Genomic DNA, 13,017 nt, shown 5'->3' on the forward strand with positions numbered 1-13,017 from the left:
GCAACCACTAGAACTGAATATATGAATAGGGCCCATTCATTCTGTCCAGTGAGTGGTAAGGAACAGTACAGAGGTCAACAGAGTTACAGCAATTTAATGTAAAGTCCTCTTACAGAATTTTTAGAATTATTTGAATTAAGAGGCATTTAAGATTTGCTCAGATAGTGGAAGAACTGGAAGAATTAGACCAGTCAAAGGACCCTCACAAGTTGTAATCATGTGAATAGTACTGTGTTTTCTGACTTTTCTTCCTTGTCTGCAAAACAAGATTTTCCACCCTTCCCTATAGTCTCTTAGGCTAAAAATACGTTAATAAAATCATTGTCTACATCTTAGGTCTTTTGGTATTGTTTTGGTCACCCTGGTGCCAAACTAAATGCTGTTGATAAACAGTTCTTTATGGTCCACATTTATATTAAAGTTTCAAATGTTAGCTATAAGTATTTTAAGCACTGAATCAGTTTATTTCATCTTACAGTCTGTCTAGGAACGCCCTTTTACAATTAAATATAAATACACAATTGTATGTGAAGTGTGCTACCATTGCCTCTGAGAAGTAAAATTAAATTAATAACCATTGTTTATCTAAGTCAAGATTTTTAAAAAATAGGACCTTACTGTTAGGACCAGAATGGAGGGAGTTTCAAAACCAGCTAGAATGTTTGGATGTCCTGTTCCCATGGGTAGCTTTGTAGACCTCTGCCCGGCATCCTGATTTATTCTTGTTCTCTTGCATCAGCTGATTTTGCATAAGCAATGAGAACACTTACCACCAGCTAGTTCCCATTAAAAGCCCACTTTGGGACCTTGCCTTTGAAACACCTGAAGTTCAGACAAAAACTAGTTTTTACACTATGAGATATCTCTTTGTTGGCAGTTGGTAGAGTTTAAGTAAAACAGCAAGTACCAGGGCAGATGGATATTTCCATTGCAAACCAAAAGTTGACTTAGTAAGACTTCATTTGAAGCAGAAATACAAGTATCTGCTAAGTAGAAAGGACAAAAGAGGCAAGAGAAAAATCATAAGTACTTACAAACAGACTTTTCAGGTTGAAATGAAATATGACAATTAGTTGACTTGATCAGTTGTTTTGTAGTTAATAACAGGGTAAGTTCAGAATAATGCTACTAAAGCTGGTGTGTTATCTATATTTTGGCTGCAGCTCAGCAAAGTTCCTGAACATGCAGTTAAGTCCTACTAAGACTAACTTACTAAGTCAGTAAGACCTTGCCCCAGGTTCCAGGTTCCACAAGAACTTGTGTACTTTTCTGAATAGGGACAGTTTTATGAAGCAAGGCCTTACAGCTGTATGAATGAGGATTTGATTCAGTACTCTAAACAAGTGATACTGGTGGAGGTTATGATGAGAGGAGGGAGGGTTTTCGTAATTCTTTGACTTTGGTAGTTAAAAGTTTGTTGAGCTCAATTAAGTTCAACCACAATGTAGAACCCGACTCAAGCACTTTTCATTTCTTATTGGAATCACACGCGTGTGTATTTAGTACTATAGCACTTTTTTTCACAGGAAAACAGTTTTTTTAATCAGTGCTTCAAAGCACAGGTAAGTCTACCTTTCACTCCTCACCATTCCTACTAGTTTTGAGATAAACATTTAGATGTTAATGAATGGCGGAGTGGAATAGCCACTGCTGTTATTATTCCATAGTATTCACTTTGTGTTCATGCATACCTTCTTCTGAAATTTTGAATACTTATTATTTCCATTAGAGCCAAAAATCTAGAAACCACATGAAGTCTTGGGAGGAGAGGAGAAACTAGAAAACTAAGGAAGTAGAGAGGGCAAATAGTAATGAAAACAAAAAGTAGGGTCAAGCTCTAAGGTTCAAAATGAGAAACTGAGCAAAGGCAGAGAGCAGAGTAACTTCAGTAGGGGCAGTTTCTCCCTGATGGTGTCCCGGTGCCAGTGAGTCCTGCTGAGCAACACTATGCTGGAGAGGCTCACATGTAGCCTGCTGGCTCCAGAGACCCCCTTCCTCCCTTTAGCACCACATGAGCTTCCCCCTCTCACCGGTACAAACAGCAAGGATCTGCTGCTTTGTGACAGCCCAGCTGGGAAGTTCAAGGTTGCAGGAGAAAGAGGGACAGTGCAGGAAGAGGTCTGGAGGAGCCTGATAAGGAACTGTAACCTATCATGGTTTATGTACACGTACCCAGCTCTCCCACTTGTCACTGTGCTATAAAAACATCCATGTTCAATCTATTTGAGAGGCCCCATGCCACTGCTGGGCCGTGGAATTAAGATGGAGTTAAGACCACTGCGTTAGCAGTCCTCCGCAATTTAGTGGTAATAGTTCCTGTCACAGATGAAGAAACAGAGCATATGGATCACAGAGGCACGGAACAGTCCAGGTTGGAAAGGACCTTTGGAGGCCATCTGATCCAACTTCTTGTGAGAGCAGAACCTCAGATTAGGTTGTCCAGGGCCAAGTCTTGAATGTTTCCAGCAAAGGCAGCCAATGTCTGTGATTAATTATTCTCATGGTATAATATTTTTTTTTGTATCCAGAAGGCATTTCCTTGAAGCAAATTATGCCCTTAGCCTCTTGTCCTATAACCATGGCTTGCTGTGAGAAGAGTACTTCTGGTTTCTCTAAAACTACAATTTAGGTATTAGAAAGCTGAAAAGAAACCAATTCTGCATCCTTCAGCTTTTCCAACCCTCTAATCATCTTGGCAATTTTCTGGCTGGACCCTCTCCAGATTTTCTACGTCTCTCTTCATCTGGGGGTTGTCAGAACTGAATTGCAGGTATGGCCTACAGGTACCTTGCCAGGTCAGTGGAATAATCACATCCCTTGATCTGCAGGGAGTACTGTTGCTGATGCAGCCCAGGACATGTTTGCCTTCATCGCTGCCGGAGTTCACTGCTGGCTCGTGTTCAGCTTGCTGTGCACCAGGACCCCCTGGGCCTATTCTACAGAGCTGCTCTCCACAGTCTGTTGTCCTGGTTTCAGCTGGGGCAGAGTTAGTTCTTCTTTTTAGCAGCTAGAAGAGCTCTGTGTTTTGGTTTTAGTCTGGGAGTCGTTGCAAGAAGAATGTTTATAGGGCACTGATGTTTATAGTTGGCTCTGAGACCTCAAGGACTTTTCATCTTCTCATGTTTTGCCAGTGTGCAGGAGCACAACAGGATAGGGGGGAGCATGGCTGGGACAGAGGGTCCACAACTCCCCTTATGATTTGAATTTAGATTTAGGATTAAAGGCTGAATTGGCCAATGGAGTATTCCATATCATGCAGCGTCATGTCCAGTATAAAAATGACAGTTGACCAGAAAGAAGGGCTTTTGCTCTTCTGAGGGCTCTCACTCTCGGACTATCAGAGTGCTCTCTCTCTCTCTCTCTCACTCTCTTTTTGGGCCTCTCGCTCATCTGTGATTGCAGTGTCAGGACTTATCTGTTTCGGGATCGTTAGTCTGGGACAGGACGAGCCTTGGCCACTGGGTGGTGAGCAGTTACACTGCATCACTTGTTTGTATATATTTATCATCATTATACATATATATTTATAAATATATTATTAGAAGTAGTATTAAATTATTCTTATGTCAACCCATGAGTTTCTTTCCCTTTTCCCCTTTAATTCTCTTCTCCATCCCCTGGGGGTGGAGGAGGATGAGCGAGCGGCTGTGTAGCGTTTAGTTGCCGACTGGTCTAAACCATGACATGTATCTGAAGCCTTTACTGTTATGTGGGTTTATTCCAGATGCAGGACTCTATACTGATCTTTGTAAACCTAGTGTGTTTTTTTGTTGGCCTATCTGTAGCCTATCTGTATGCTAGCTCTTCCTCCTGGCCCATCTACCTCACCTCCTAGTTCAGTGTTATCCACAGCCTCTGTGTGGGTGCATTCCATCCAGATAGTTTTGAAAATACTGAATAGTACCAGACCTACTGTCAGTCCCTGAGAAACTCCATTTATGACCATTTTGACTTTGAGACATTCCCTCACTTTGAGCAAGACAATCTAGTTTTCCACCCATCTTGTGGTCCTTCTGTCGGGCCCATATCTTACCAGCTTGTCAGCAAAGATGTCGTGGGACACTGTGTCAAACACCTTGCTAAAATCAAGGTAGCTGACAGCCACAGCTCTCCTTCATCCACTGAGCAAATTTCAGCATAAATAGCAATCAGATTACCCTTGGTAAATCCCTATTGGCTTTTTCTAATAATCTTGTCCTACATATGAGCATGTGCACACACAGGTGTTTTTATGACTTTACTCAGAAGCTAGACTAGATTAGCCTAGATGGATGACCAGCACTGACTGCTTTGTTACATGCTGAGACATGGATTGGTGAGTTAGGTTAGCCTTTAATGGTAGATACATATGCTCAAAAGGTTTTGATCTTTTCAGTTCTTCAGTTGTTCAGTGAAGCAGAACTGGCTTTTCACATATATAGGCAGATGAGAAGAGTGAATTCTTTCACTGTACTGCCTTGAAAATTAAATATCTGTATACTAGCTTATGGTATGACTATATAGTTAGGTAGGATGTGGAGGTCTGTGTAGTTCTAGTGTCTATCAGGAAACATCTTGACATGACAGACTAGCAGTTGTAGAAAAACTCTGTCATCATTTCTGAAAATGTCATCTCAGTGAGAGTCATCTATCATAGATTGAGTGCATTAGATGCTAAAAGGTGTCTCAAAGACGTACTTTGGAGAGGGCGCGTCAATTAGGGGACAATTTAAATTCCTCTGGTAAGATTGTTATGTAGAGAGCTGTAACTAGTCTTGTCATTTGTATTGTTTAGCAGGTGCCTGACGAAAAGAAATCTGTTAGCAGGGAAGATGACAAAGAAATAGCCTGCAGCCCAATTCCAATGACAGCAGAGAGAAGACGCAGCCTGTGGTATGCAAGCCACTATACAACTGATGAGAAAAAAGTAAGACTGGAGGGGGAAGGGTCTCTGCAATAAATGTGTTTCAATCAGTCAGTCAATTTTATCACAGTTACTTTGAAATTAAGAGAAGCAGCATTATATAGGTTGCAAGAAAGATGATCTTCATGTTTGTTAATATCAATCAGACATAATATCAAGGCTGTGTGGCAGAGTAGGAATATATTTTGTAAAAACGATTAAAACAAAAACTATAGCTAGTGTAAGGAAGTAAAAGAAGAGTGTGCTCTCTGTTTTTGGCTTCCACATTTAAGAAGTTTAGGGCCAGGATTTTGGCGTGAGGCAGTCATCTTTGTGCAAAACAGCTAGAAAATCTGTCATGGAGCTAAATCCTGATGTAAAGATCTGATCTACCTTGTAACTACTAATTAGCACTGTCATTGGTAAGGGAGGACTGCCAGCTTATCTTCCTCCAAGCACACTAGTGCCCTTTCTGGATATAGCAGGGCAGGTAAGGCGATTGGCTCCTGAGAAGGTCCAGCTTTCTACCATCTGTTCTCACCAGCTGCAGTGCAAAATTTCATCTGATGAGTTGCAGTCAAATTTGGGATATACAGACACTCTATTGAGCCACATATACTCAAGCCTCAAGAGCTCTGCCATAATAAGAGTGAAGGTAAACGAGCTGGCAAATGAATGAAGGGTCACATTTTATATTAGTATAAGCATTTCATTGGAAGTAATTTTATACTTACAGTAATTCTAATGATCATTTAAAAACTTGGGTTTTAAGCATTGGATCATTAGAAAGACATTAGAAAGCAATTAATCAGTATAATGCCATACTGATTAATTCTTCAACCTAGTATTTAAAATTTCAATGCAATATGGTCAGTTTTGGTTTAGAATTCACAGAAACATACAATAAAGTTATGTCAATGCTACGGCACATTAAATATCATTTTATGGAGCACAGTGTACAATTCTGCTGGCTTTTTAAGAATTCTTTCAGAATTTCTTAGTGCAAATCTGCAAAAGTCAGCAAATATGCATGCATGTATTCAAAAAGTTAGACTTATTAATGCTTGAGCCATGCTTCTTTAATAATTTGTCCTTGCATTGCTTTTTGCAGCTTCTGTCAATGACCCAAGATGAATACAAGCCATCGGATGTTAGTATACTACTAGTCTTTGTAATTTTGTAATTCCTTTTAATGTCTGTAAATACAGATTACACTGATATATGCAGATAAAAGTTTAGATGACACTTTAAAAACTTTTGTTAGCCTGCCATTTACTCTATAACCTTGATTATCCTAAGTATCATTTTCTTTTGCTTCCTTAATAATTGCACTGAGAAACCACTCATTAGCTCAAGAATTGACCATTTGAAATTAAACTGCTTGTAGCAGTACCAACTGGCAAACCGTTTTTGCTATTTCATTGGTTTTAAATAAAATATCAAAACATGCTTTCTAGTGCAAGCCATCTTTAAACTTGATTTAGCTTCTTTGCTATGTTTTTTTCTTTCATTCGTGTTGAAATGCTGAGGCCCTTAAAGCATGACTGACAACACATGAGTTCAATTTACAGAACAGAAAATCCAAATCTTTCTTGGAATAGACAGCAAATGATCCATTCATCTTGACTGCTATCAGAAGCAGACTCTGAAAGCAGAAACACCCCCTCTGTTCAGCATACGCAGAAGAATGGAGATGTAGATGAACTTTGGGAGCAGCTATAACCAAATCTAAATGCGCTCCACAGCCTCTGCTTGATGTAGCTGCTCAATATAACTGGACATAACCCAGATACTCTTCTGAACCTGTCCGCACATGCCTGTGCATAGCTTAGACAGGCAAAATATGCTCCTGTCTGATAGACGAAGCAGAAGTCAAGTTTTCAGCATGTACTACCATCAGTAACCCATTGCATGTGAATTTCTGCCAATACAAGAGATATTTATGATTGTGGTTGCTGGAGTCCTAATCAAAACAAGCACAAGGACTGAAATTTAATTCACAAAAGTAAAACAATGAAACAGTATTGAATTAGTACTACCAAGTGGCATGAATGTGGCATCAATAAGTACCACAACTGGTTTTATTAATGACAGCACACGTAGATCTCACCAGGAATAATGAAAAGTCGAAAGTAATTTATAACCATTATTTTCATAACTACTGGAAATAATTATATGTGAACTAAAGTCTGAAAATCTCAAGGTATCAGTTTGCCTAAGAAGGAGGATGAATTTTTTGTTTCAGCTTTAACTGAAATGCAGGATGTATGGTGATACTTTCCTAGCTTGGCTGTAAAAAGCCAGTTTAACCTGGGAAAGGCAGGATGTCTGAAGATGGGCTCACTGAGTTACTGTTTGTGTGCTGAGCCATGCAGTCAGCCTTAGCCTTCGCCAGCTGTGGATGTGTTAAGTTAGTGCACCTTTACACTGTTTTTTTCTTTCTGTTTAATTTCGTGGGTAGGACAGACCAGGAGCATGCAAATAGTCGTTTACCATGGCTCAGAAATAGGAGTCACGTTATCCTCAGAGCCACCCTAAATGCAGTGCCTCTCTCCCTTGTCCTGACAGGTGCTGCTGGTGACAGTGAACGGGAACCCTGCTGACTATCACACCATCCACCCCACACTGCCATTAGAAAATGGTCCAGCCAAATCAGATATGTACTCCACACCACAGTACAAATGGGAGCCTTCGGATGACGTGTCAGGTAGCGAATTGTCTGGGAATTACTCTTAGTTCTATATTTTTTCTTATTCTCCGTTCTCTGTTCGCTGCCTTTAGCATTTATTTTCGTTTTGGTAAGATCTTTGGCCTCTTGAGATTAAATAACTGCTGTCACCTTACAATGATGGCTGATCACATGACAATTTTGTAAACTGGGCTTTAGGCATATACTGTCCAAAATACTTTTCCTACCAACACAGTGATTTCAGGTTTTGCTTTACTGTGCTCAAATGTCATTTTTCTTTGGCTCGTATCTAGAGCTTGCTGATTGCTGTAAAGTAGCCATTGGAGTGATTACAAGTGAAATAATTCTGGGACAGGGTGTATATACTACTTTTAGACCAGCATGAATTGCAAATAAGAATTTATTTTTCTACTTAGAAAAGGAAGAGGAGGACGAGGAGGAAGAGGAAGAGGAAGTTACTCAGGAGGAAAAAGAAAATGTTAAACTACATGCCCTGGTCTCTGTGTTCCAATTTATCATGAAACAAAGTTACATTTGTGCTCTGATAGCTATGATGGTAAGTACTGACAACAACAACAACAACAAAATAATGCTGTTAATTTTACAAATAAATGTGTCTTCTCAATGTTTTCCTGAAATTAATCTCATTGGTTGATTTTCAGTAAGCGTTTGCATCAGGGTTAGAAAATACCATAACGGTATCTGCATCATTTTGGGTCCCTTTTAGGTTATTAATGCATAATTCCCTGTCCTGTTGTAGATCTATAAATAGGGCAAGATGTGGGGTTCTGGGTAAAGCATCACATTTCCAGGACTGGGAGCCCTGGGTCTTGTCTGTTGAACGTCGCAAAACCACTGGGACTCAGTTTTCTGTTGATTTCAGAGCTTCTGCATAAGCAGGCTTGTCATGCTTTTGCTCCACTCAGAAATTTACCTACAAAATTAAAACATTTCATAGTAATACAGTAAATTTAAAAAATGTAGTTCCTGTTTCAGGTTGAAGCATACATCCAGTTACCCTCTGAGAAGATCTGTAAAAACTGATTTCCTAAATTGACACAGAAAGATCTCAAGGAGAATATAACTTTGTGCCAAACAAGATTTTGCTACTGTTTTACTTACCCACCCTTATTTCTCATGTTGTTACTTGCTTTTAAGTACACTTGATGCAAATACCTTGAGCCGTACTGTAGCAAGTTTTCAGCATAATGATTAAATCTCTATTCCCAGTGCAAGCTTTGGTTTTACTGTTTTGGAAAGGTTTCAACTGTGATGAAATTAACCATAAAGCTTCTTGGCCCAATTTTGCATTAAAAACGGTAAAACAAATTAGCTTGGCTGCTTCTTGTTTGCATAAAGTTTCGAACTTTATTTGCTGTCTTTAACAGGACAAGTTTCTCAACTAAATAAAACAGACTCCTTGTGAAGAATCTGGATCTAGCTTGATGCATTCTGAGACATTAGGAAGTAGTTGTTTTCATATTGACACAATGCCTCTTTTTCTTATTTTTTAAACTCAAATGCTTCATATGATATGCATTTTCTTTTTAATTAATTTCTAAGATCATATCTCTTAATATCAAAGAAGAAGATATATTTGAAGAACTTTCTTGTAGTTGAATATTGAGACACTATTAGCTTTTTTCTTAGTGATATATCCCTATTTTATATGACCCAAATTCATTTATGAATTTGTTTATGGTGTGATCTGATGCAAATTCCACTTACACCATAACCAAAGACATCTCAGTGTAAGCTATTTTCTTGTATGAAGACAGAGAAGTAACATGTTAGTGTTTTTCACATGCTCTTAAAAGACACATATTCTTAATTTCCAAGAGGGCTGAGCTAAACTGATTGAAGTACTCTTAATGTTTCATACTTTTTTATTGAAACTGAAAAGGAATCTAAAATATTTTATTGAAAGTGATTCTGCAGTTCTACCAGCATATAGCTGAATTAAGTCGGTAACACAATGTTAATAAAAAACGCCTAAAACCCCAATCCTTTTCCCTGAGTGTTTAATAGAGCAGTTTTCAGTAAGTGATTTCTGCAAGCTGTAGAAAACATTCTATAGATGTGAGTGCTTCAGGTAATCTAGCATGGTTAGTGTAGACTAAAATTTCTTTGGGTTAGGTGTGTGGTGTGTGTGTTTCATAGCTTTCCATTTTAAATTGATTCCACAGAAGCTAGAACAATATGGAGTTAGTGTATTTTTCTACGTCTGTCAAAGGCCTTGCATGAAGTAGCTATTGAATATGTTTTGATGTTCATACTCTGAATTATTTGCTGCCAGTTTTGCAAGATGTTGTGTGTGCAAAAGTTAGTCTGTATTTTCCATCTCTTTTAGTTTGGTATAATGAGAAGCAATGAGTCTGCTTACGAACCTTACCAAGGTGCAATTAATGCACAAAGCAGGGTTTACCCTCTACTGTAGACTTCTTAAGAATCCACTTTCTGCACGTTCTCCAAGGGGTTTATTGTAGCTGGCCCAGGAGCTGATTAATATGGGTGAGGGTCTCATAATGAAAACGTGCTGAATAGAGAAACGTAAGTGTTACTGGCGATATGCATCAATGTTGTTCCTGAATGTAACTGTGAACATTTTTTCCTCTCTTTCCTCCTTCCACAAGGCATGGAGTATCACGTATCACAGCTGGTTGACTTTTGTGTTACTGATCTGGTCTTGCACATTGTGGATGATTCGGGACCGAAGGAAGTACGCCATGATCAGTTCACCATTCATGGTTTTCTATGGAAATTTACTGCTAACATTGCAGTATATATGGAGTATTGAGCTCAAGAATGATGAGCTTCCTCAAGTATCTGGTTTTTTAGAAAGGAAGGAGCCTGGGGAGTTGGCATCAAAGGTAGGTGTTAACAGCTAAGATGTATTTATGAAACTACAAAATATATTGTGATAACATGTGTGAATCTGTTGACTTTTTTTTTTTGAGAGTGAATCCTCAATATTCAGTATAACCATGTTCTGTAGCAGTTCTTCAATAAAGGATAACTCATTAAAAACCAGTGTTCAAAAAATTGATTCTTGCTTGTTAAGCTAATACCAAAACAAATGTTTCAGACATCTTCGTAGATTTTCATGATAATTCTATAGAAAATTTTTAGTGAATGGAAATTGCTCACTTGTTTATTTTTATAAACTAGATGCAAAACTAGATGTGATTTGATTTGATAGATTAATACCCATGGGATGTCAGGTCTGTCTATGAATATGATGGCAACTGGAACTGTGGTGTCATTGCAATTACCAGTACTACTCACTCCCTTATGATTTGGCACAAGCAGCAGTATATGGCTGTGACTGAGCTTTAATTCTTTACCCTTACACCTGAAGCAGCGTGAGTTGGAATCCATTCAGGTCAGAAACAAGAGAGTTTGTTGACCTCAGTGCACGATAGATTTTTTTTCTTTGATGTCTTGAAAGCAGTGCAAAACGCATTTTGTTTGGCAGATTTGCTTCTGGGGGAGGGAATGAGCACAAATAGGAAGTTGCTTCCTAGAGCACCCAAGAGGGGCGTCTCGGAGAGTGCATCCATCTAGTTGGCACTGCTGCCCTTGCGCTAAGTGAATCACTTCCCTTGTGACTCCTAATTACCATTTAAGGTGGTTCTGTAAGTGATTCTCCTTGTTGGCAGTGCCCTTTGGACAACCATTTCTAGGTCTTTAATGTATTTGAAAATTAGTGAGTGTTGTATTATTTCTCTCATAAAGGACTGTTGTGGTTTAACCTGGCAGGCAGCTAAACAACACACAGCCACTTGCTCACTCCCCTCAAGTGGGATGGGGGAGAGAATCGAAAAAAAAACTAAAACTTGTGAGTTGAAATAAAGACAGTTTAATAGGACAGAAAAGGAAGGAATGATGATGATGATGATGATGATTATTATTATTATTATTAAAGAATATCTAAAACAAGTGATGCACAATACAATTGCTCACCACCTGCTGACTGATGCCCAGCCAGTTCTTGAGCAGCAGCTGCTGCCCCCGGCCACTTCCCCCTAGTTTTATTCATTATGACATCATATGACATGAAATATCCCCTTGGCCAGTTTCGGTTAGTTGTCCTGGCTGTGTCTCCTCCCAGCTTCTTGTACTCTTCCAGCCTCCCCATAATGGCAGGGCAGTATGAGAAGCTGTAAAGTCCTTGATTTAGTGTAAGCACTGCTTAGCAACATCTAAAACATCAGTGTGTTATCAACATTATTCTCATTCTAAATCCAAAACACAGCACTATACCAGCTACTAGGAAGAAAATTATCTCAGCCAAAACCAGGACAGTAGGACTAGTTTCGTAAGAGAGCTAAAGCTCAAGGGATTGTGCAAGAGAAGTTCTACAGTTTCTCTCAATGACTGTAAATCTGTAAGGAGTTTTAACTGTCTTAATATGTCAGCACCTTGGACGTTTTTTCTTATTAGATATATCATCAAATATCTAAAACTAGCTGCTGCTAAGAAAGGAAACTTTTGTATATATGATGATTTTGCCGCACCCATAAAACTAATAGAAGATGTCTAGTGGGGTTTTTAAGGCTGAATATAATGCACTCTATAAATTTCACAGAATCACAGAATAGTTGAGATTGAAAGAGACTTCTGGAGGTCATCTGGTCTGAATCCCCTACTCAGGCAGGGCCATCTGGAGCTTTATTGCCCAGGACCATGCCCAGATGGCTTTTGAATATCCCCAAGAATGGAGACTCCACAACCTCCCTGGCCAACCTGTGCCAGTGCTCAGTCACCCTCACAGTAAAAAAGTGTTTCCTGATGTTCAGAGGGAATCTCCTGTGTTTCAGTTTGTGCCCATTGTCTCTTGTCCCATCACTGGGCACCACTGAAAAAAGCTTGTCTTCCTCCTCTTTCCACTCTCCTTTCAGATATTTATAGACATTGAATGAGATTCCCCCTGAGCTTTAGCTTCTTCAGGCTGAACAATCCCAGCTCTTTCAGCCTTTCCTACTAGGAAAGGTGCTGCAGTCCCTTCATCTTCATGCCATTCAGCTGGACTCTCTCCAATACATCTGTGTGTCTCTTGTGCTGCAGCACCGGAATAGTACACAGCACTTGAATTGTGGCCTCACCAGTACTGAGTAGAAGGAAAAGATCACCTCCCTCGACCAGCTGGCAACACTTCTGCTAATGTATCTCAGTATACCTTTACCCTTGTTTGCTGTAAGGGCACATGGCTGGCTCGTGTTCAACTGGGTGTCCACCAGGACCTCCAGGCCTTTTCTGCCAAACTACTCTCCAGCCAGTCAACCCCAAACTTGTAATGGTACATGAACTGGTTGTTCTTCCCCAAGTGCAGGACTTTGCACTTCCCCTTGTTGAACTCCATGATGTTCCTCTCAGCCCAGCCTGTCAAGATCCCTCTGGATGGCAGCACAACCCTCCAGTGTAAGAAACCACTCCCTCTAATTTT

General features: G+C 39.6%; 1 protein-coding gene across 3 annotated transcripts in view; it reads left to right on the forward strand.

Annotated features, from left to right (window-relative positions):
- Window positions 1-13,017, forward strand: part of PIEZO2 (piezo type mechanosensitive ion channel component 2) — a 319,421-nt gene that overhangs the window by 219,524 nt on the left and 86,880 nt on the right. For 2 of the 3 annotated variants that reach the window (XM_086609198.1, XM_086609196.1), the window contains exons 9-13: window positions 4,775-4,906; window positions 5,994-6,032; window positions 7,451-7,589; window positions 7,988-8,127; window positions 10,205-10,441. In XM_086609198.1, coding sequence (XP_086465324.1) covers window positions 4,775-4,906; window positions 5,994-6,032; window positions 7,451-7,589; window positions 7,988-8,127; window positions 10,205-10,441 — 687 coding nt within the window. The remainder of the gene's footprint in view (window positions 1-4,774; window positions 4,907-5,993; window positions 6,033-7,450; window positions 7,590-7,987; window positions 8,128-10,204; window positions 10,442-13,017) is intronic. The other variant, XM_086609197.1, reaches the window with a different exon arrangement.

Source organism: Tauraco erythrolophus, chromosome 3, assembly GCF_009769465.1.
Source record: "Tauraco erythrolophus isolate bTauEry1 chromosome 3, bTauEry1.pri, whole genome shotgun sequence".
Lineage (NCBI taxonomy): Eukaryota > Metazoa > Chordata > Aves > Musophagiformes > Musophagidae > Tauraco > Tauraco erythrolophus.